General features: G+C 44.9%; 1 protein-coding gene across 1 annotated transcript in view; it reads left to right on the top strand.

Annotated features, from left to right (window-relative positions):
- Positions 1 to 21,503, top strand: part of CPPED1 (calcineurin like phosphoesterase domain containing 1) — a 61,177-nt gene that overhangs the window by 31,712 nt on the left and 7,962 nt on the right. Inside the window, exon 3 of the mRNA XM_063143018.1 lies at positions 8,226 to 8,648. Within this exon, the coding sequence (XP_062999088.1) occupies positions 8,226 to 8,648 (423 nt within the window). The remainder of the gene's footprint in view (positions 1 to 8,225; positions 8,649 to 21,503) is intronic.

Consider the following 21,503-nt stretch of genomic DNA (forward strand, 5'->3'; position numbering starts at 1 on the left):
ATTTACATTGGGAAATTTTCTGGTTCAGAATTTCCCCAAAAGCCCACATCACTGGACATGTCTTGTAGCCACTGATCATATCTAGTAGCCTTCTCTTCCATGGATCTGTCTACTCCCCTTTCAAAGCCCTCCAAGTTGGTGGCCATCATGACCTCTTGAAGAAGTCCTTCCTTATTGACTTGAATAAACACTTGGCTTCATTGGATGGCCCCAAGTGTGGGTAATTAGAAGAGAGGAAGTGGGGAGGAACTATCCCCTTTCTCTACACCATGACGCCCCCCTTCTCTTCCTTCCCAGTCTCAAAACCCACCTTTCCCATCGTCAGTCTTCCTCCTAGGCCGAAAGTCAGCTGAAGTATGAGTAGCTGAAATGAATGCACATCCTTTTGGCTGCTTTTCATTCCTTCTACAATCCGCCTCTTCTCTGATGTCTCCCTAGTGTTGGATTTTGGACTGTATGTATCTCAGGGCAGAGACCTGCCCTCTTGTACTACGCAAGGCACATTATAAATCAGAGCAGGGTTGGTGCACAACAGACAGGATGTAAGTAATACAAGCTGCATTCTGGCCATCCATCTGGTGTCGACACGCTGATGAATCGGATCGTTCATAGAACATTGGCAAATTCCCCTACAGGGTTTTTAACGTTGTTGGTGTGCCTTGTATTACCCCCACTGCCGTACAAAAGGCCATCCGTGCTTGATAGTTTAAATGCCCTCCTAGGCGGCATTTTCATTTCACCTTGTAGGCTAGAGGGAGCACCCATCTCCGGCCGTAAGTCTCTTTTGGTTATGGCTGTTGTTAATCTTGTGTTATTAATTCGAAGGAACGCACAATGGGAAAACGCAGCCTATAAAACGGACACGTTGCAGCTCAAAAGGGAGCCGTTATGAGCAAAGGTCAGGTTTCACAAGGAGGTTGTGTGTGTGTGGGGGGGGGAAACTGTTCCTCTAAATCTTGATCCCATGGAAAACCTATCCCACGGGATCTTTGAAGGTGGCGTATTCCTGGAATCAACCGTGCACTGTTTACCCCCGCGCGGCTGCTTCTCTTTCGGTCTCCGCCGTCAATTTACTTTGTCTGCTGGTATCCCCGTGTTTGTTCAGCTTTTGAAATATTTTGCTACTGTTGCGCAACCGCATCTGGGGGAGGAGCCAGCAGTATTTCATTCTGCCTCCTGCGTCTTTGGCCAAATTGCCGGCTGAATCGAGATTCTCACATCTTTGCAGATGATGGTTGGTGACGGAGTGGTACAATTGAAAGAGCCCAGCGGCATTTGAACTCTCTTTCCCCCTCTCCCCGGTTAACAGACTAAGACTCCAGGGGGTTAAGGGCACTATCAGACGCATGTTTAGACAGAAAAATGGATTGAGAGGACATTTTCTGTCTAAACATGCATGGGATTGTACCTGAAGCTGATTAAATTTCACCTACGGATCGTTCTGGAATGTATCCTACCGTTTTTCTAGGCTGAATGTGGGTGTGATGTTTTATTTATTTTATATTTTATTTATAACGGGCATGGTGTTTCACAGAGCACGAGAGGGCATCTTCCCCCTGCAAGGGACTTTAAAGGTCTGCCTGTTTGGACAGGAAAAAAAGTCTGGGGAATGCTGGGAGTTGTAGGACTTTCTTCTGTCTGAACATGCATAAGATTGCGGCCTAAACCTTAAAATCTGGGCTGGGGGGAGGGGGTAGACTAGAGGAAGAGTAGGCAAAAGGAAAGGGTGTGTGTGTGTGAACAGGGAGATAGGCAGTTATAATGCCTAAGTTGTTAGATGGAAATACATTTTCAATGATGGTTTAGTTGAAAAATGCTGTCACCTTGGTGTTCAGTAGAGACTGGTATACTGAGATCAGGTTATGGGCATGCTTACTACACCTCCAGCTGATCTGGCAAAAAGAACCCTCTCTCTCTAAGTAAGGGTTCGTGCAGCCATTCTGTTTGCTGTGCCTACAGCAGTGTTACTCCATTCTTCCCTAGAGGAAGCTCTTGGAGCAGGGGTGGGCAACCTGAAGGCCCCACCCTGATTTCCAAAGGTGTCTCCAAGTGATCAATTCAGGCCTCTGGCAAGAGGCAACTATCCTTTTCCCAGCAGCCTACTGGATGGGGAGGAAGAAGGGAGAGAGAAAGAGAGAGAGAGAGAAGGGCATGGCAAAAAGAGAGAGTAAAGGGGGTGAGAGAGAAAAGGGCTGACAGAGAGAGAAGGGAGTGGCAAAGAAAAAGACAGAGAGAAAACGGGTGGAGAAAGAGAAAAGGTGTGAGGGAGACTGGCAAAGAGAAAGACAGATAGAGAAGGGTGGGAAAAGGGGAGGAGAGAGAGAAGGGTTGGGGAAAGAGAAAAGCTGTGAGGGATTGAGAGGGGGACTGGCAAAGAGAAAGACAGACAGAGAAGGGGTGGGGAAAGAGAGAGCGAGAAAGGGGTGAGATGGAAAGAGAGAGAGAAAATGGGTGGCAGAGAGAGAAGGGGTGGGGAAAGAGAAAAGGTGTGAGGGATTGAGAGAGGGACTGGCAAAGAGAAAGACAGACAGAGAAGGGGTGGGGAAAGAGAGAGCGAGAAAGGGGGTGAGATGGAAAGAGAGAGAGAGAAAATGGGTGGCAGAGAGAGAGAGAGAGAAGGGGTGTCCCTGCCCACTACTTTCACGAGGTTCCTAAGCTGTTGCACTGAACAAAAAAAAGGTTCCCCCACCTTTTGTCCTAAAGCGTAAGAGACAAACATGCATTCCAAAACAGTAGTGTGGTGTAATAGTTAGAGCCTCAGCTGAGGGAACCTGGATTTGAACCCCCACCCCACCCCCACGCAGTTCTCCATGGACCTCAAGGTCAGTCTCCCTCTCTGTCGGCCTTATCGACCTGACAGGGTCGTTGTGAGGATAAAACGGGATACGGTAGTGGCGAGGGCCATGTACCTGACCTCCTTAGAAGAAAGGATGTTGGGAAAATACATTATAGACAAGTAAGTTCAATAAATACCACTGGTTCTTCACTATACCTTTTTTTTAAAAAAACCTCTGGATTCCAAGTTTGGTGTAAGTGTTATAGTACTGTCCTTTTCTTTTGACTGTTCCCCTGAAAGTCACCAGACAAAAGAGCCAGCTGTGATGGACTGCAATTGATGAAGTCACTTGCAAATGGGACGAGGTACCTGTATCAGCCAGGAGAGCTGAGCTGTGCTTAAATGAAGCAGTACGATTATTTTCACAGCGGTGGGTGGAAGAATCCTCTCCTTTTTTTAAAAAAAGGGGGGAAAAGAATAGAGGTAGTTAAGTGGACACCTGTGTAGTTGGAGTCTAACAGGGTGGACAAAGTTAACGAAAGCTCCTGAAATAGAGTGGGGAACTTAAAACACTAGAAATAGTTAAGCTGCTCAAAGGTCAACCTGCTAAAAAAAAAAATGTGGGTGCAGGTGAAGTTCTGTAGACATTTCGGAACTTTATTGTAAGATCTCCGTATTGGTCTACCTCTACGGGTATTTCTTTGCAGCATTTGCATCGCTGTAAACTGCTGCGGTGGGCAGAAATACACTTAATTTCGCATTCAGCTGTGTTTTCATGCTTTTAGACTCAGGGGTGCTTTTAAAATATGGGTTATTGTTATTGTTATTGTTATTGTCAAGAAATACTTTTGTAAGCCGCCATGAGAACCTTTTTTGGCTGAATGGCGGCATAAAAATACTTAAATAAATAAATAAATAAATATTGTCCGTTTTTACAATCAGATGCTTAATACCATTTGCAGAAGTTACGCTGACTGTATGAGATCGCTGCCCTGCGAACAATGATAAATGGGTGTAAGGCTAGAAAGAGTTTGAAACTGGTGTCTGGGCGCTGCTTGCATTTAATTATTTACCAGGGAATGGAATCGTCCTTATTTTAATACAGTGAAGCCTTCAAGCGAAGTTAAGTAGCTGTCAGAGCTGGACATGTTGTACCCACTCTGCTGGCAACCCTAGGTACGATGCCTGTCATGGGGCATCCCTATAGCCCTCTAAGGGAGGGGTCTGTCATAAGAACGTAAGAAGAGCCCTTCGGATCAGACCAAGGGTCCATCTAGTCCAGCACTCTGTTCACACAGTGGCCAACCAGCCATCGGCCAGGGATGAACAAGCAGGACATGGTGCAACAGCACCCTCCCACCCATGTTCCCCAGCAACTGGTGCACACAAGCTTATTGCCTCAAATACTGGAGATAGCACACAACCATCAGGACTAGGAGCCATGGATAGCCTTTGCCTCCAGGAATTTATCCAACCCCCTTTTAAAGCCCTCCAAATGGGTGGCCATCACTACATCTTGTGGTAGTGAGTTCCATAATTTAACTCTGTGCTGTGTGAAGAAGTCCTTCCTTTTATTTGTCCTGAATCTCCCACCAATCAGCTTCATGGGATGACCCCAGGGGGGTTCTAGTATTTTGAGAGAGGGAGAAAAATGTCTCCCTGTCTGCATTCTCCACACCATGCATAATTTTGTACACCTCTATCATGTCTCCCCTCAGCCTCCTCTTCTCCAAGCTAAACAATCCCAGCTGATGTAACCTTCCCTCATAGGGGAGATGCTCCAGCCCCTTCATCATTTGAGCTGCCCTTTTCTGTCCACTCCATTCTCCTGAGGGGGGAGGGACCACCCCCAGGCAGTGGAGGTGGGGGCAAGTATCTAATTCTGTCACTCTACCTACCCATCTCCCCTCCCTTCAAGCTGTATGGATTGCAAAGCTATGCACTACTAAGGGGCGTCTGCCACCTAGTGACCAAAGATGATACTGCAGGCTTCAAACACATTGACTCTTTTCAATTAATTAAAATTGATTTACGTGTTTTAAAAAACCAAATAACCCTGAGATGCACACTTCTAGTATTCCCTTAGTACACATGCCACGTTTTAGGTTTATTATTATTATTTATTTATTTATATAGCACCATCAATGTACATGGTTGTAAGTTTCGTGGTCCACGGTGAACCAGAATTTTTTTTCTAAGTCGTGTGGACTTGCAGGTCAGTTTTGTTCACTTTGGGGAGGGATTTGAGTTAATTTGCATTAACTAATGTGCATTGGTGCCTTAATGTTAATCCGTGTTAGCACAAGTAGAACAAAATTCTTATAAAAATAAAAAAAAATAAAGTCTGATTCCGAAAGACGACTGCCAATCCATGAAACACAGACGGAAGGCAGTCTAACAAAATCTGTATGTCCCTGGGTGCTCCTCCAAAATCAAAATGTTTAACTTTAAATAATTAAAAAATCCCTGCAAGTAGAAAATTAAAATGTTTAATTTTAAAGTATTAAAAAACCCTGCAGGTAGAAAATTAAATGGTTCACTTTAAATAATTAAAAATCCCTGCAAGTAGAAAATTAAAATGTTTAATTTTAAAGAATTAAGAAAACCTGCACATAGATTTTTATTTTAAAATAATTAAAAAATCGCTGCAAGTAAAAAGGTCATTTCTGTCCCATTTTCCTCCTCTCCAGTTCAACTTTTTTTTTTCAGGGTAGACCCTCTCTTTTCAGATCTCTTCTCAATAAATCAGGTTATCTGCTAACCCAAAAAATAGAGGTGACATTACAGTTTTTGTAAATCTGAATCCATTGCCCATATAGGAGTTTTCTTTCCAGATGAGTTGGGCGACTGGTTCACCTAGCTTTCTGTGTGCAGGGAATGATGTGCGCAGGGCCACCTTCAATCTGATGAGTCGTCAACCCCCCCCGCCCCAGTTTGAAGTGGTACGGCCAAGGCAGAGGGTTATAATCACCTCCCCGAGAACGAGGCCAAAGTCAGTGCAAAGGCAAAACTTCCTGGCAGGCAGCAGTGAACCTGTTCTGGGTCTCCGGAATGGCAGCTCCAAAGAGAAGGATGGACACCGGCCGTTCGTAAATTCATAGTGCAAAGGTTAAGTCTGTGCCGGCAACCCGGCGAAGTAGAGTGGTTAGAGCAAGAGCTGGCAACCTAGTGTCCCATCAGACCCTTCTGGAATAGCCCGCGGCCAGGGATTTGGGAAGTTGTGGTCTAAAGTATCTGGCGTGTGTCAGGTTGGATTAGATGTTGGCAGTAGGATTGGGAGACCTGAGAAAAAGGCTCAGTTCAGACAACATGTTTCTCCATGGTTGAGTTTTTACACCACCGCTGAGAAATGGGTTGTCTGGTGGGAAAACTCCACCCCACTCCATGCAGAATATCCCTGCTGTGCAGGGGAGAGCTCCTGCACAACTGTTGTGTTGCGTGAAGTTTCCTGTTGCATTGCGTTGACTTTTCCCATGGGCTACAGAGCTCCCTGGCAAGAGCGGCGAAAGGAGCGAGTGCCGCTCTAGGAGAGCCGCCGGAATTGGTTTTTTGCCGCAATGGCTGCTGGGATGCCCTCAGAAGTACCGGGGGAGGAAAGAGGGCAGAGGAGCTGTCAATCAAACATCGCAATGGATTTTACTCAACTCCACGGTAGCCCACAGTCACACAACGGTGGAGTTAGAACATGTTGTGTGGGGAGTACCTCCTAAAAACTCAACCGTTGAGTGGAATTTTTCCACTGGTCTCCCAAGCCAAACTTGACTCTGTCAGTTCCACGAGGCCTTCCCCAACCTGGTGCCCTCCAGCTGCTTTGTACTACAATTCCCATCACACCCAACCATTAGCCCCTTGGAGGTGTACTCCAAGGCAGCTAGAGGCCGCCAGGTCGGAGAAGTTGCATTGCTCTACACCGCGCCTTTTTCTTGGAATGGTGTGTGAGAAGTAGGCATCGGTTTGGGGGTGTGGATTTTATATTATTCTCTGAGATGAGAGTATACTTGTCCATTCACGACCAGCTCCTCTTTATTAAAACTCCTCGTACGTACCCACACCCGCAGAGACAGCCGTAGCTGCAGCAGGGATCTGTAGCTAATGCATTATAAATGGCTCCTCTCGTCCTCTGCAGTGTGCGTGGCCAAGGTCAGGGAAAGACTGGATTATTAGCGAATGGAGGAGCACTTTGGGGGAACTATTTTTCCAATGCCGCCGCCCTTGCTGTCGCTGCTTGGGGTTCACTCTACAACTGGCAGTGCCGGCAATTTGATGCAGCACCCTCTATGCATGTGGTGCTTGATGAAGAAGGAGAAGGACAGGACTCTGCCCCAAGGAGCTTACAAGCATAAAAATAGATGCAAGGCAGGCAACAGAGAATGGGGACAAGGAACGAAAATGGGGATAAGAGACGGTTATGGGAGTTCCCGTATTTAGGCTTCCCCAACCTGGTGCCGCGCCAGATGTTTTGCACTACAACTCCCAGAATTCCTGGCCGAAGTTCATGGCGGTTGAAAGGCAGAACGTAAGAAGAGCCATGCTGGATCTTCGAGTCCAGCACTATGTTCACACGGTGGCCAAAGAGCTGCCCGCAGGAAACGAGTGCAACAGCACCCTTCCACCCATGTTCCCCAGCAACTGATGTATATAGCCTTACTACCTCTGCTACTGGAGAGGGCACATAGCCATCAGGACTAATAGCCTTCTCCTCCAGGAATGAGTGCAAATTGGTGGCCATCACTACATCTTGCGGAGGGCACCAGGAGTGGGGGAGGCTGACATACAGTGTGTGGAATATGGGATTGTTCCCAAGAGATGTTGAGGCACACTTGTAGCCAGCATGGCAAGCCAATGGGCAGGAGCCCTTCCCTCTATTCTCCCAACACTTCCTCAAAATTGTCCATGGGGGGAAGATGGACACACATTGCCCCGGCAGCCTGTGGCTGCAGGAATGTGTACTCGAAGTCAGTTCTGGGACCCTCCATCCAGCTTAGAACCTCTTCAGAGCTGGCATTGAGTTAGCTTCATCCATAAAGACTGGGCTTGTTCATAATTCTAAACTGTGGGTTTGCATCTGGGGTGGGAAACATCTGGAAGTCCAGGAGGCCATTTTTCCAACACAAGACCCCCTTCCCACAGCAGGCCACAAGGCACCTCGCGTTCTTTGGGGTACCCCTTAAAGAAGTCAGCCTTCCCATCACAGGAAGCAACACCCCGCCGCCTTAAAAACGGTTCGGAGATATGACACACTTCTCCTTTTGTTCAGGTTTTTTTTTTTTTTAGGTTTCCTGAATGCCACCGTTCGAGATAACTGTATTTTTGTTGTTGTTGTTCTTCCGGCTTTATAATCCCAAGTTATTTGCATAATGAGAATGGCAGGTGTTAGGAGCTTACGAGGGAACCAGAGCCGGTGGAAGCCTTGCAAAAATAATAATATGTAATCTCTCTGGGTTTGTAGGGACGCCGTGGCGGAAGGCCCAAACACGTGACCTGAAGGACATCCTGAAGGGCGTCAGCCGTGACATCCCCGTGGTTTTCGTCAGTGGCAATCACGACCTCGGGAACGCACCGACCCCGGAGACGATTGAGGATTACTGCCAGGAGTGGGGAGACGATTACTTTAGCTTTTGGGTCGGAGGCGTCTTCTTCCTCGTGTTGAACACTCAGCTTTATTTCGATGCTTCCAAATGCCCCGAATTGAAGCAGGCTCAAGACGCGTGGCTTGACCGCCAGCTAGCGGTGGCCGAAGAGAAGCAGTGTCAGCACGTCGTCGTGTTTCAGCACATCCCCCTGTTTCGAAAAGACCCCAATGAAGCCCATGACTACTTCAACCTGGACGAGTCGATTCGACGCGAACTGTTGGGAAAATTCCACAAAGCAGGTACTCTTAGTTCATACAGCAGAGGCGTAAGCCCTCTTTGGGCCGTTCACGGGGCTGCTCACGCAACGCCCTCAACCATCCTTGGTGGTTGAGTGTGGGTTGTTTTGAACCGTGGGTTAACGTGATGTCTGAATGCAGCACGTTTTCCCCGGGGCAGGTTATCGTGTTGTCTGAACACAGCCAGGGTGGCTTGATAAGTACCCTGAACGACCCAACGACAAACCATGGGTTCTCGAGGTGGCTTGTTCAAGAAACGAAGCCACGCTGCATGCTTAACAAGCCACCTTGCTTGAGTTCAGACAACACAGTTAAGTAAACAACCCATGGTACAAAACAGGTCTGAGCATTCAGGCTGTTGACTGGTTTGACCATCACGTGGGCATCCATCCCAATGGGCTACTGCCCTTTGTCACTTGCCAGACATGTGCCGGCTCCTTTGGCGAAGGCGCCTTGTGTTTCGAAAAGGGGGTTAGAAAAACCATTTCACAGCTTTTTTTTTTTTTAAATACTATTTTTATTGATTTTCAAGTAAGGACAAATACAATAAACACACAGAGTAAAAGAAAACACTCAACAACAATATAGATGTTCCCATAGCACCACTATAAAAAAACATGGGTGTTCATTCCTTCAATAAGCACTTGGTACAGAAAAAGATGCCGGTTAAGTTAGAACCTCTGACCAAAAGGATTCCTGAGTCATTGGGGGTCTTGGTTCGCCAGGATTCATATTAATAAATGTGAAAAAGTCCAACCAGTTTTCCACAAATGTGTCTGATGTTATTTCTCCTCTTGCTAACCTGCTATGTTGTGTCAATTTATCATTTAAAGCTAGTTTCCAAATTATTATTATTATTATTTATTTATATAGCACCATCAATGTATCTTATCAAAACAGCGTTGATGGTCAAAAGGTCTGTCGCTTTTCCAGAATTGGGCAATTTCCCACCTGGCTGCAACCAGCAAGTAGTTGACCAAGGCTTTGGGAATAATGTTTCTATCGGCATTCCTAAAAATAGAAAGTGTGTTCCATTCAACCATAACTCATGAAACACCATAGGTTTTGCCACTGATAGATATCGAAGTGCACTCAGCCAGTTGAAGATGTCGTAGGCTATTAGGAGTCTTTATCGTTCAGTTAATTGATTTAATCTGCATAGATTTGAATACGAGGGGGGATCCATTATAAAGTGGGGGGAAGCATATTGTCTTTCCTTTTGAGGATGTAGACAGAAATATCTCAGCAGGCACTTAGAAGAAGCATTCTTCCCATCCTTTCTCACACAGGAAGGAATGCCTCTCTTTGGTAATGCTCACCCTAGGCAGCTTTTATTAAAATATTTCTTTTTTAAAAAATAAAAAATTAAAATCTGCTTCCCCCTGATTTAATTTTTTTTTGCTGTTCTAAAGAGGTGTCCCAGTCAATCAATCGATCAATTAGTCGACTAAAGGTGCAATCCTATGCGCGTCTAGACAGAAAAATGTCCTACAACTCCCAGCATCCTTCTAGCCTGCCATGCTGTTGTAAACCGCCCAGAGAGCTTCGGCTGTGGGGCGGTAATAAATAAATAAATTGTAGGACTTTTTTCTGTCTATTCATGCATAGGATTGCGCCCTAATATGTAGTGTGTGTGTGTGTGTGTGTGTGTGTGTGTGTAAAATCAAGACTGCTAGGACAGATTGCATAGATAACTAAATAATAGATCTCTTCCCCTTCAATTAAATAAACTTATTAATTAAACCACAAAGAAGAATCAAAACTGCTAGCCAATTCCCCGTACAATAGCGTAACTAAGTGTGCGATGAAAGAATCCCAGACTCAAAAAATGTGAGCTCTCCATAGCACAGTTTCCTTAGTAACAGGGCTCTTCTGTTTCCTTTTTTTACTTCTTCTTTTTTTTAAAATATATATATATATATATATATATATATATATATATATATATATATATATTCACTTGAAGAACCTCATCGTGTGTCTACAGGATGTTGTCAATAGAGTATAAAAGCAGCTATCATGGCAGGACAGTTACACAGATATACGGTGACACAGTCTCTATCTCTCCCTCTTCGTTCTTTTTTTCCCTTCTACTTTGTCAACAAATAATCAATTTGAATTCCTCCCGGTTATGAAATTGGAGGACTTACAGACAGACAATAGATAATGAAATCTCATATACACACACCTTTCTGGCTTTTGCAGTTTCAGACGGCAAACCAGTGCGGTGTAGTGTGGTGTAGTGGCAAAAGTGTTGGACTGGGAGTCGGGAGATCCGGGTTCTAGTCCCCACTTGGCCTTGGAAACCCACTGGGTGACTTTGGGCCGGTCACAGACTCTCAGCCCAGCCTACCTCACAGGGCTGTTGTTGCGAGGATAAAATGGAGAGGAGGAGGGTTATGTATGCCGCCTTGGGTTCCTTGGAGGAAAAAAGGTGGGATATAAATTTAATAATAAAATAATAATAATAATAATAATAAAATAATAATAATAATAATACCTTCTGAAGACTTCCAATTTTCTGGATCCCAGGAGAAGAGAACTAGATGGGCTCTTCTTCTTCTTCTTCTTCTCCTCCTCCTCCTCCTCCTCCTCCTTCATCTTCATCTTCATCTTCTTCATACAAGGTGATTCTTCTCCTCCCATTCTGCTCCTGATGTTCTGCTCCTCCTGCCTGCATCCCCGTTTGATGGGCACAGGCAGGGCAGTTCAGGATTATGAAGAGGGATGGATTGGAAAGCCTCTCCTGCCAACAATCATTTTTGGAAAGGTTGCCCCTTGTCAAGGGCTTCTTTTCAGAGCCGTAGAATGAGAAACCTAAGGCAAAGCAAAATGAGACGTCATTGGACCGCATAAGTCATTTCAATTATTGCAGGCTCCTGTCCTTCGCTGCCACAAGATGTGGTGATGGCCACCCATTTGGATGGCTTTTAAAGGGTGTTCGATAAATTCCTGGAAGAGAAGGCTTTCAATGGCTACTTGTCCTGATGGCCATGTGCTATCTCCAGGAGGCAGTCAGCCTATATACACCAGTTGCTGGGAAACATGGGCAAGAGGATGCTCTTGCACTCATGTCCTATTTGTGGGCTTCTCGTCAACAGCTCGTTGCCCACTGTGAGTAGGATGGTGGACTAGATGGACCTTTGATCCGATCCAACAGGGCTCTTCTTGTGGGGTTAGGTGTTTTAGTATTGTCTATTTTGATTGGCATATCTTTGATAGCCATCTGTGCTACATATTAAGCATCTGAGCTATTAACCATCACTATATGTTAATTATACATATGTGTCTTAGCTTCTTCTTTTTAGAATGCCTAACTGTTAATTGGATTCCAGCCAGCTTCTGATTAGAATTAAGAGCCAGTGTGGTGTAGTGGCTAAAGTGTTGGACTGGGAGTCGGGAGATCCGGGTTCTAGTCCCCACTCGGCCATGGAAACCCACTGGGTGACTTTGGGCCAGTCACAGACTCTCAGCCCAACCCACCTTACAGGGTTGTTGTTGTGAGGATAAAATGGAAGAGAAGGGATTATGTTTACCACCTTGGGTTCCTTGGAGGATTGTAAGCTCCTCAGGGCCAAGATCTACCATCTTCTTGTTCACTCTTGAAACTCTCTGCATATGGACGGCATTATGTAAATAATAGGATCATTTTAGGGCTGACTTCCCCAACCTGGTGCCCTCCAGTTGTTTTTCACTTCAATTCCCATCGAGCCTCCACCAGCTTGGCCAATGGTGAGGAATGCTGGGAATTGTAGTCCAAAACATCTGAACAGTACCAGGCTAGGAAAGGCTGTTTTACGGACTATCAAGGTGATTCACTGCCCATTTAAGTGTAAGGAAAATTAAAGCGTTTCATGTGTATATTCTCTGCCAAGTTAGCCTTCAGTGTGCATTGCTTTCAATTCTGCTTTCCTTAAAAATTTCCATTGCTCAGAATAGGATGGTGGTTCCCTTCTTATTGTGGCATCAAGATTTCTTTTATCCAGAACAATTGTATATTGCATAAGCTTTTCCATTCATTCATTCATGCATTCATGCATTCATTCATTCATTCATCCCAGCTTCGAAACTCCTTTTTCATTTCTTCCCCTTGAAAATTAGTTGCTACTCTATTTTATCGTTCCATGTGGACAAAATTGTATGTTTGTTTGGGTTTGTTGGATTTTTTTTTTCATTTGATTTCAGCATCCCATTCATTTTCTGCCATCGAGCTAAAAACTTGCGTTTCAGAAGCTACATCTGGTGTGAAGTGCTGAGATAAATTTCTCACTTTAGAAGTGTCCCTAACAGTTGGGCTAATTAAAGATAAAATTGTGTCCTTATCATAAATATTTATAAATTGAAAATCTGGCACTTTTTAAAAAATTTCACCAAGTTAAAGCCATGGAGATTACGTTACCAAATTAAAAATGCCACCTTATTGCTATTTTAAGGAACCGAGGTCAGGTGAATGGAATCTGCTTGGCAAACCTTTTAATTACTGATTCACGTGTGTTTCAAAGACAAATGCTTCATTCAGACGTCACTCTGAGGCTAGTCTTGGCATGATGCATGAATTGACAATGGCCCTGTTCACACAACATGCTAAACTATGAGGGTTAAGCAGTTCGAGCTAAACGTTATGGCTTAGTGTGTCGTGTGAACCATTCCTAACCATGGTGCCTACATAAGAACGTAAGAAGAGCCATGCTGGATCAGACCAAGGGTCCATCTAGTCCAGCACTCTGTTCACACAGTGGCAAACCGGCCATCGGCCAGGGATGAACAAGCAGAACATAGTGCAACAGCACCCTCCCACCCATGTTCCCCAGCAACTGGTGCACACAGGCTTATTGCCTCGAATACTGGAGAAAGCACACAACCATCAGGGCTATTAGCAACACCTCTGTTGAGGAAACTGCACTGGCTGCCTATTCACTACCGGGCCAGGTTTAAGGTTCTTGTACTTGTGTACAAAGCCCAAAACAACTTGGGACCAGGATACCTGAGAGAGCGCCTTCTCCCTTACCAACCTGCCCGGTCACTGAGGTCATCCGAGGGCCTGCTCCTGGCGGTTCCACCTAGATCCATCCTCCGATTGGAATCCACCAGGGGAAGAGCCTTCAGCGTGGTGGCGCCCCTTCTGTGGAACTCCCTGCCTCTGGAGGTCAGGCAGGCTCCGACCTTGTACTCCTTTCGGCGCCTCCTGAAAACATCTTTATTCCAAGAAGCCTTTCTTTAACATGCAGCTTTGGATTACTGTTATTGCTTCTTTTAAATTTTGTTTTATTTAGTAACATTTTGTTTACTGTTTTATTCTGTTTTTATTTTCATTTTACCTTGTACACCGCTCCAAAAATTTTCAATGGGGAGCGGTATATAAATATTCTAAATAAATAAATAGTAGCCATTGATAGCCTTTGCCTCCAGGATCTTATCCAACGCCCTTTTAAAGCCCTCCAGATTGGTGGCCATCACCACATCCTGTGGCAGTGAGTTCCATAACTTAACTATGCACTGTGTGAAGAACTCTTTCCTTTTATTTGTCCTGGATCTCCCGCCAATCAGTTTCATGACCCCAGGGGGTTCTAGTATTTTGAGAGAGGGAAAAAAAAATGTCTCCCTATCCACATTCTCCATACCATGTTTAAACATGCTCACAAACTGCTTTGCTGCAAAAGGGTTAGTGACCCAACCATGGCTTAGCAGGTGGTCTGAACCAGGCCCATTGTTTTAAGATCAGCTGGGAAATTAGAATTTATTTATTTATTTATTTATTTATTGCACTTATATACCACTCCCATAGCCGGGGCTCTCTGGGCGGTTTACAGAAATTCTAAAATTAAGATAAAAACGAGTCTACAAAATTTAAAATTCTAAAACACAGAACGTACACACATAAAGCATTAAAAACCGTTTAAAAAAAACGGTGAGAAAACCTTGGTTTGAAGTGAGTTTGCAGTCCATGTTTTGCGCTAAATCGGTTTTGGCATGAATTGTCAAGCCACAGTTCCAGTAGCTGCACAGCTTAGAATCATAGAATCATAGAATAGCAGAGTTGGAAGGGGCCTACAAGGCCATCGAGTCCAACCCCCTGCTCAATGCAGGAATCCACCCTAAAGCATACCTGGCAGATGGTTGTCCAGCTGCCTCTTGAAGGCCTCTAGTGTGGGAGAGCCCACCACCTCCCTAGGTAACTGGTTCCATTGTCGTACTGCTCTAACAGTCAGGAAGTTTTTCCTGATGTCCAGCTGGAATCTGGCTTCCTTTAACTTGAGCCCATGATTCCGTGTCCTGCACTTCCAGAACAGGGGTAGCTAACCTGGGGCCCTCCAGTGGTTTTGGACTGCATGTCCCATAATCCCAGACTATTGACTGTGCTGGATGGGCATTGTTTGGCATGAGGTCTGTACTGAGCCCATGAAGATGTCATTCAAGATACAGATAGAAATAAAACAGGAACATCAGAAGCTGCCTTGAACGGAGTCTAGCCCAGTATTGTCAACACTGATTGGCAGCAGCGGCTCTCTAAAGATTCAGGTGGGATTCTTTTCTTCTCCCTATCTGGAGAAGCTAGGGATCAAACCTGGGACCTTCTGAATCCAAGCAGATGCTCTATCATACTGAGCAAATATAATATTCTCTACAGCGAGGAGAGCAGAAGACAGATCTTCAGATGTTTTGGACTTCAAGTCCCATGAGTCCCCGCCAGCATGGCAGTGGTGAGGACGGCTGGAAACTGAAGTTTTTTTTACAGTTGGCAATTATAACTGACTAGCAGAAGGGCCCAGTTTCACACACAGGTTGCCTTTAAGTTGATGCAGAGAAGACTTCAAGCAAACTTACACGGCCGTCCAAGTTGCATACATTGTACCTGCACCATACAGAGGAAGGCCAGGATCTCTTCTCAATCCTCCCAGAGTGCAGGACACAGAATCATGGGCTTAAGTTACAGGAAGCCAGGTTCCGGCTGGATATCAGGAAAAACTTCCTGAATGCTCGAGCAGTACGACATTGGAACTAATGATCTAGGGAGGTCGTGGGCTCTCCCATGCTAGAGGCCTTCAAGATGCAACTGGACAACCATCTGTCAGGGATGGTTTAAGGTGGATTTCTGCACTGAGCAGGGGGTTGGACTCCACGGCCTTAGAGGCCCCTTCCAACTCTACAGTTCTATGATTCTATGATTCTAAGGCATGCCTGCTGGCACCCCTAGGCACGGACCCCTGCTATGGTCCACTCCATATCCCCATAAGGGAGGGGATATGGAGTGCCCACTCTACCCCCCTTAGATGGAGCTGCCCCACAGCAGAGGGGAGGGGGGCAGGCCTCGAATTCAGCCCACTAATCTCCCCTGGCTTCATACTGTGCTTGTTCATTTTTTCATACATTAACTTTTTTTGTTTGTTTCAATATTTAGGGCTTTTTTTTTTACATCTTGAAAACATGGGAACCATTTATTTATTTTATTTACGTATTATTTGCAAAATGTGTGTACCGCTCCGTATCTGAAACAGATTCTGGTGTGGTGAACGTAAGGATTAAAACAGTAACAGACACAAAAATTAATACACCGTTATTATACTAAAAAACAAAAACAAGAAAAGGCACAGGATGCCAATACAAACTTTGGCTGTCAGTCAGGAAATGCCGCCTGGAATAAGATTGTTTTCAGGAGGCGCCAGAAGCCAAAATTAAAATACAAAAATTAAAACACCATTATTATACTAAAAACACACCAGATGCCTATTAAAACGGTGGCTGGCCCGTTGAGGAATGCTTCCTAGAATAGAGCTGTTTTCAGGAGGTGCTGAAGCAACACACTGTTGGCATCTGCCTGACCTCCAGGGGCAGGGAGTTCCACAGAAAGGGGGCCACCACGCTGAAGGCTCTTCTCCCGATGGACTCCAATCGGGCCATAGGTCATGAATATTTTGTGGTTAAAATCTGCTCACTGCAGCGCTGAATCTTGATGTGAAGATTGGTTGAAATCGAACGAATGGCATGGAAGCAGTCAACCTTTTTTTAAAATAAAATAAAATAAATGATTTGCTCCCTCTTCATTTCAAGATGGCAGTCAAAATTTTCATTGGGCCTAAAACCATCCCAGATAGAGGTATAAGAGTCAGATGCAGTTTTTTAGTCCATCGAGGACATACAAACAAACACTTCTTTATATTTATATAGATTTATATAGATGGTCCTCTCTATTGTTGGGAGTGACCAGGGAGCAAGCTCTTGAGTTGAGATTCCTTTGAAGAGTAGACTGAGGTGGCATGAGTAGTTTAATATTTGTCTAATTTTTATTTTGGTTTCTGTTCTAGATTTAAAAAAAAATCAACCCTGTGATTGCTTTTTAATGATCTTTGAAAAACTCAATTTGGATTTTTTTAAAAGAACTGTTTAAGTTAGCGTTTGTGTCACTTGTTTAAAAATAACCCGTTTTAAAAAGAAATCTGGATTTAATACAAACTAGCCTGTTAAATATAGCATGTTTAAAAACTGAATAAAGACCGTATGTCCAGCAAATAAGAGTAAAAGGCGGGGGTTATATAAAAGGAAGTGTCAGAAGAGGCAGGGATATTTGACGTTATAAATGACGCAGTGTCCCAATTTGGACATCATACTGAACCAAAGTTTTGCCTGACAGAAACCAGCTACAGTGAGATCTTCAGATTCACCTCGGGCTCATCTACACCAAGCAGGATATTTCACTATGAAAGTGGTATATAAAAGGCAGGAGCCACACTACTGCTTTATAGCAGTATTGAAGTGCACTGACAACTGTTGGGGCCCATTGACACGTACCATATACCGCTTTCATACCACTTTCATAGTGCTATATCCTGCTTGGGGTAGATGTGTCCTGGGCCTCAACAGTTGTCAGTGCACTTCAATACTGCTATAAAGCAATAGTGTGGCTCCTGCCTTTTATATACCGCTTTCATAGCGTTAAATCCTGCTTGATGTAGATGTGTCATGGGCCCCAACAGTTGTCAGTGTACTTCAGTACCACTCTAAAGCAGTAGTGTGGCTCCTGTCTTTTATATACCGCTTTCATAGTGGAATATCCTGCTTGGTGTAGATGACCCCCTCTTCTTCCTCCATAGTCACAGTTCGCTGTGACATCCAAATCCAAGAAACTGTGGTTAATCTTAACTATAGCTTGTTTGAAACAAACTAACTTCAAATTATGGGTGGAGCTGCAGCTTAGAGGAAGAACACATGTTTTGCATGTAGAAGGACTCAGGTTAAATCCCCGGCATCTTCACGGTCACCTTCACTGAGAAACTTTTCCTCCCATGCAGAATATCGATCTAAATCAGATCCAAGCTTTGTACCATTCCCATTTTAATTGCTATACAGCCAAAGCACAGATTCATGCCAGATCTAAGTGAGGAGTCGAAAAGAGCTTGAATCTAACTCTGAACAAAACCCGAGAGATTTCAATCGGGCCATCTAAAAAAACTCAAAGGGAGGCAAACGCTCAGATCCAGGTCAGTCAGTCCCGCTTTATCTGCCGGTCCTGATAGAGGGTGTCGTTTTTCAAAGTCAGAGTTTCCACCCGCAATTACGACTTTAATCAGCCTTACAAGATAATGCTTGCCAATGGATTTTGCAATGCTGTTTTAAGTTGCTGGGCTCGTGTTCCGCGTCTCAACCATTTAAGTTTCCTTTGAGAATGTGGATTCACTTAATGACGCCCTTATTAATTTATGCAAAAGGAAAGAGTCATTCAGCTTTGATTCTTAACTCGTTGGATTGCTGGTTTAAAAGGAAAAGAAAAGGAAAAAAAACAGGGGGAAAGAGGCCCGCCTGAAACCTCTGTAGATGAGTCTTGGTAGCTATTCTGCGAGTAAACTCAAAAAAGGTTTTGTAAGTGCTGGAAGACACATCACTTTTACACCATAAGAAGAACATCAGAAGAGCCCTGCTGGATCAGACCAAAGGTCCATCTAGTCCCGCACTCAGTGGCCAACCAGCTGTCAAGCAGGGAACCAAAGCACAATCAGCCGAAGCTCTCTGGGCAATGCACAATTAAAAACCATAAAATATAACAAGTATGGGTAAATTTAACATTAAAAGTTAAAAAGGCAATATCAAACCAGTTAAGTTAAAATCCAGGGAAAGCCTGTGTGAAAAGATATGTTTTCAGGAGGCGTTTAAAAGAAGCTACATTTTCCGCCTCCCGAACCGCACGAGGGAGGGTTTTTCGGAGGGTGGGTGCCACTACAGAGAAGGCCCTGCCACTGAGGTTCTTCGTGGTGTCATTTTGGAATGGCCAGTAGGACCTCCTCTGAGGATCGTAGTTGTCATCCAGGTGCATATAAGGGAAGGCAGTTATTTTATCTGCGTGCCGCCCTAAGACCCCAGTGATATCGGGCGGGATACAAATGTTTTAATAAATTAATGAATGAATTAATAATAGCCCTACATGGAGAAGTCGGGAATTGAACCTGGGACCTTCTGCATGCAAACCATGTGCTCTACCACTGAGCTACGGCCCCTCCTAATAGAATGCCCAATATAAAGCTGCTAATGACTTCAAGGCAGACAAGAGCAGGCCTTATTCTCCTTGGGAAAACATCATAGGTGGGGTGTGGGTGTGGGTGTGTTAAACACCCCTTCCCCAAGCTCCACTATCCAGAACCAATTCAGGGGGCATCAATGGCTGCTTTTAAGCATTAAAAGGATGCGCTAGACGCACATGTCCTTCGTCCTTGGGCAGTAACGTAGAAGGTGGGCAAAAGGTGGGCTCTTCCAGCCAACAGGATTCAGACCGCTTTTTGAAATAATAATTTGACGGCCCTGGTTCAGGAAACATTCTAAGTGAATAGATTGCATTTGTGTGCACGGCACATTTTTCATGAGGTTCTTTTTATGTTTGTGATCAAAAAAAGAAAGGAAGGAAGAAGCAAGACCAAAGTAAATTGCTAGCTTGTCCTTTTTGCATTACTGCACTGATTGGATCATGTTGCCTCCTTTCCGGAAACAAGCAAATAGAAGTTGAGTAAATAACAGGGGTGGCAGGGCGGGGAGAGACACACAGAGAGAACCTGTGTTATTATGTTAGAAAAACTCGTTGCATCTTCTACGACGATACGGCCGTGACCTGCTTCTGGCTTCGTTGTGCAACAAGCATTAACAGCAGCCCTGAATTCCCAATGAAAATACAAAATCTCAGCCTATATTTTCAGACGTTAGCTGCGTAAAACAAATGTCTGAGTCATTCTTTCAGTTTCTGTTCAAGTTGCCTGCTCTTTTGCGCCCTTTTATAAATAAAGTAGGGCTGTGCTCCGCTTCTCTTCAGGTCGAGGCCTCTTCCGGCTTCAAGCTAGGGCCTCAATTGAAACCTGCGATGACAGACAAAGGCAAGAGGAGTTGGGGGGTTGGCTTACCTGGCATCGGCGCCACAGCCGCCATCCATGTGGCGACGGCGGTGGAGCCGGATTTCGCTCCGCAGAGCAGAGCGGGGAACAGGCGGATCGGCCCGAAGCGGATCAGTCCCGATCCGGAACTTCCCATACTGTGTATGGACCCCCTACGAAGAGGATCGGTTGGGGGGGGGGGGTCCATACACAGCCCTAAAATAAAGGTTATAATCCTGTGCCCGGTTACTTGGAAGTAAGCACTGGGTGGGACTTGTGTCTGAATGCATACATATAGAATTGGTCTCTCTGGCTGCAATGCCATGCACTCTTACCTGTGACCACAACAGGATGGAGACGTGCTTTGAATACATGTGCGTGGGATCAGGCCGCCTGTTTTCGGAGGTAGATGGCTCAAAATGTAATGTGCGGATGTGGGGAAAGAACCATGCATGCAAACACAGGTATCGTATAGGTGCAGCCGTTGGTCGTGCAATCGCAAACCTGGGTTTGGGGACGTAAAACAGCCTTGGCTTTGAAAATGCAGGCCTGTAATTCCTTACCCACTTCTCCAGTTCGGTAGATCTCCACCATGGAAAAGTGTTCACAAATATAAGATCGCTAGCGAACGGCCCCGTCTTTGCATGAGTTGAAATTGTACTTGGTTTGATGCAGCAAACTTGCACAGCTGTCAGACTTGGACACATTGATTAAAATCCAACCTAAGTCCAACTTAGAGTAAACCCATTGAAGTAAATGGGACTTAACTTAGTCATGACTAATGGAAATCCCATTCATTTTAGTGGTCTTTTCTAAGTAGACTTAGATTAGATTTTACCCATTCTGCCCACCCTGTGTGTGTGATGCCATGCCTGTTACCGCCCCTAGGGATGGCCCCTGTTCAGGTGGAGTCTGTCTACTCCATTTGACAGGGGTCTGCCTGTCCCACAGCAAGCATCTAACTCTGTCCCTTCACCTACGGATCTCCACCGCCTTCAAACTGTACATACTGCAAAGCTATGTGCTGTTTAGTGAAGTTTCCCCCTTGTGGCTGAAGATATTGTTGCAGGCTCCAACCACATGGGCACATTTAAATGAATTTAAATGAATTAATGCATTTTAAAAACAAAATACTCCTGAGATGCACAGTTCTATGGGGCCCTTGATAGGCACGCCAAGTTTCGGTTGTCTTGGTTTCACTGTCTTGTTACTACGGCACGGACGGACAGACACACATCCTCTTCTATTATTATAGATGAGACTAATGAACAGAATGTTGGACTAAATAGACCTTGATCTGATCCAGCATGGCTCTTACGTTCTGTGTCTGAAAAGGAGGTGATGACCAGTCGTAGCTCCAAAGTGGTGAGTATGTTGTAGCTATAGTAGTACTTGAGGTGGCTAACAGTAAAATCCAGATTGAAAAACATAGAATCATAGAATAGCAGAGTTTGAAGGGGCCTACAAGGCCATTGAGTCCAACCCCCTGCTCAGTGCAGGAATCCATACT

This window comes from Elgaria multicarinata, chromosome 17 (genome assembly GCF_023053635.1).
Source record: "Elgaria multicarinata webbii isolate HBS135686 ecotype San Diego chromosome 17, rElgMul1.1.pri, whole genome shotgun sequence".
NCBI classification, from domain to species: Eukaryota; Metazoa; Chordata; class Lepidosauria; order Squamata; family Anguidae; genus Elgaria; species Elgaria multicarinata.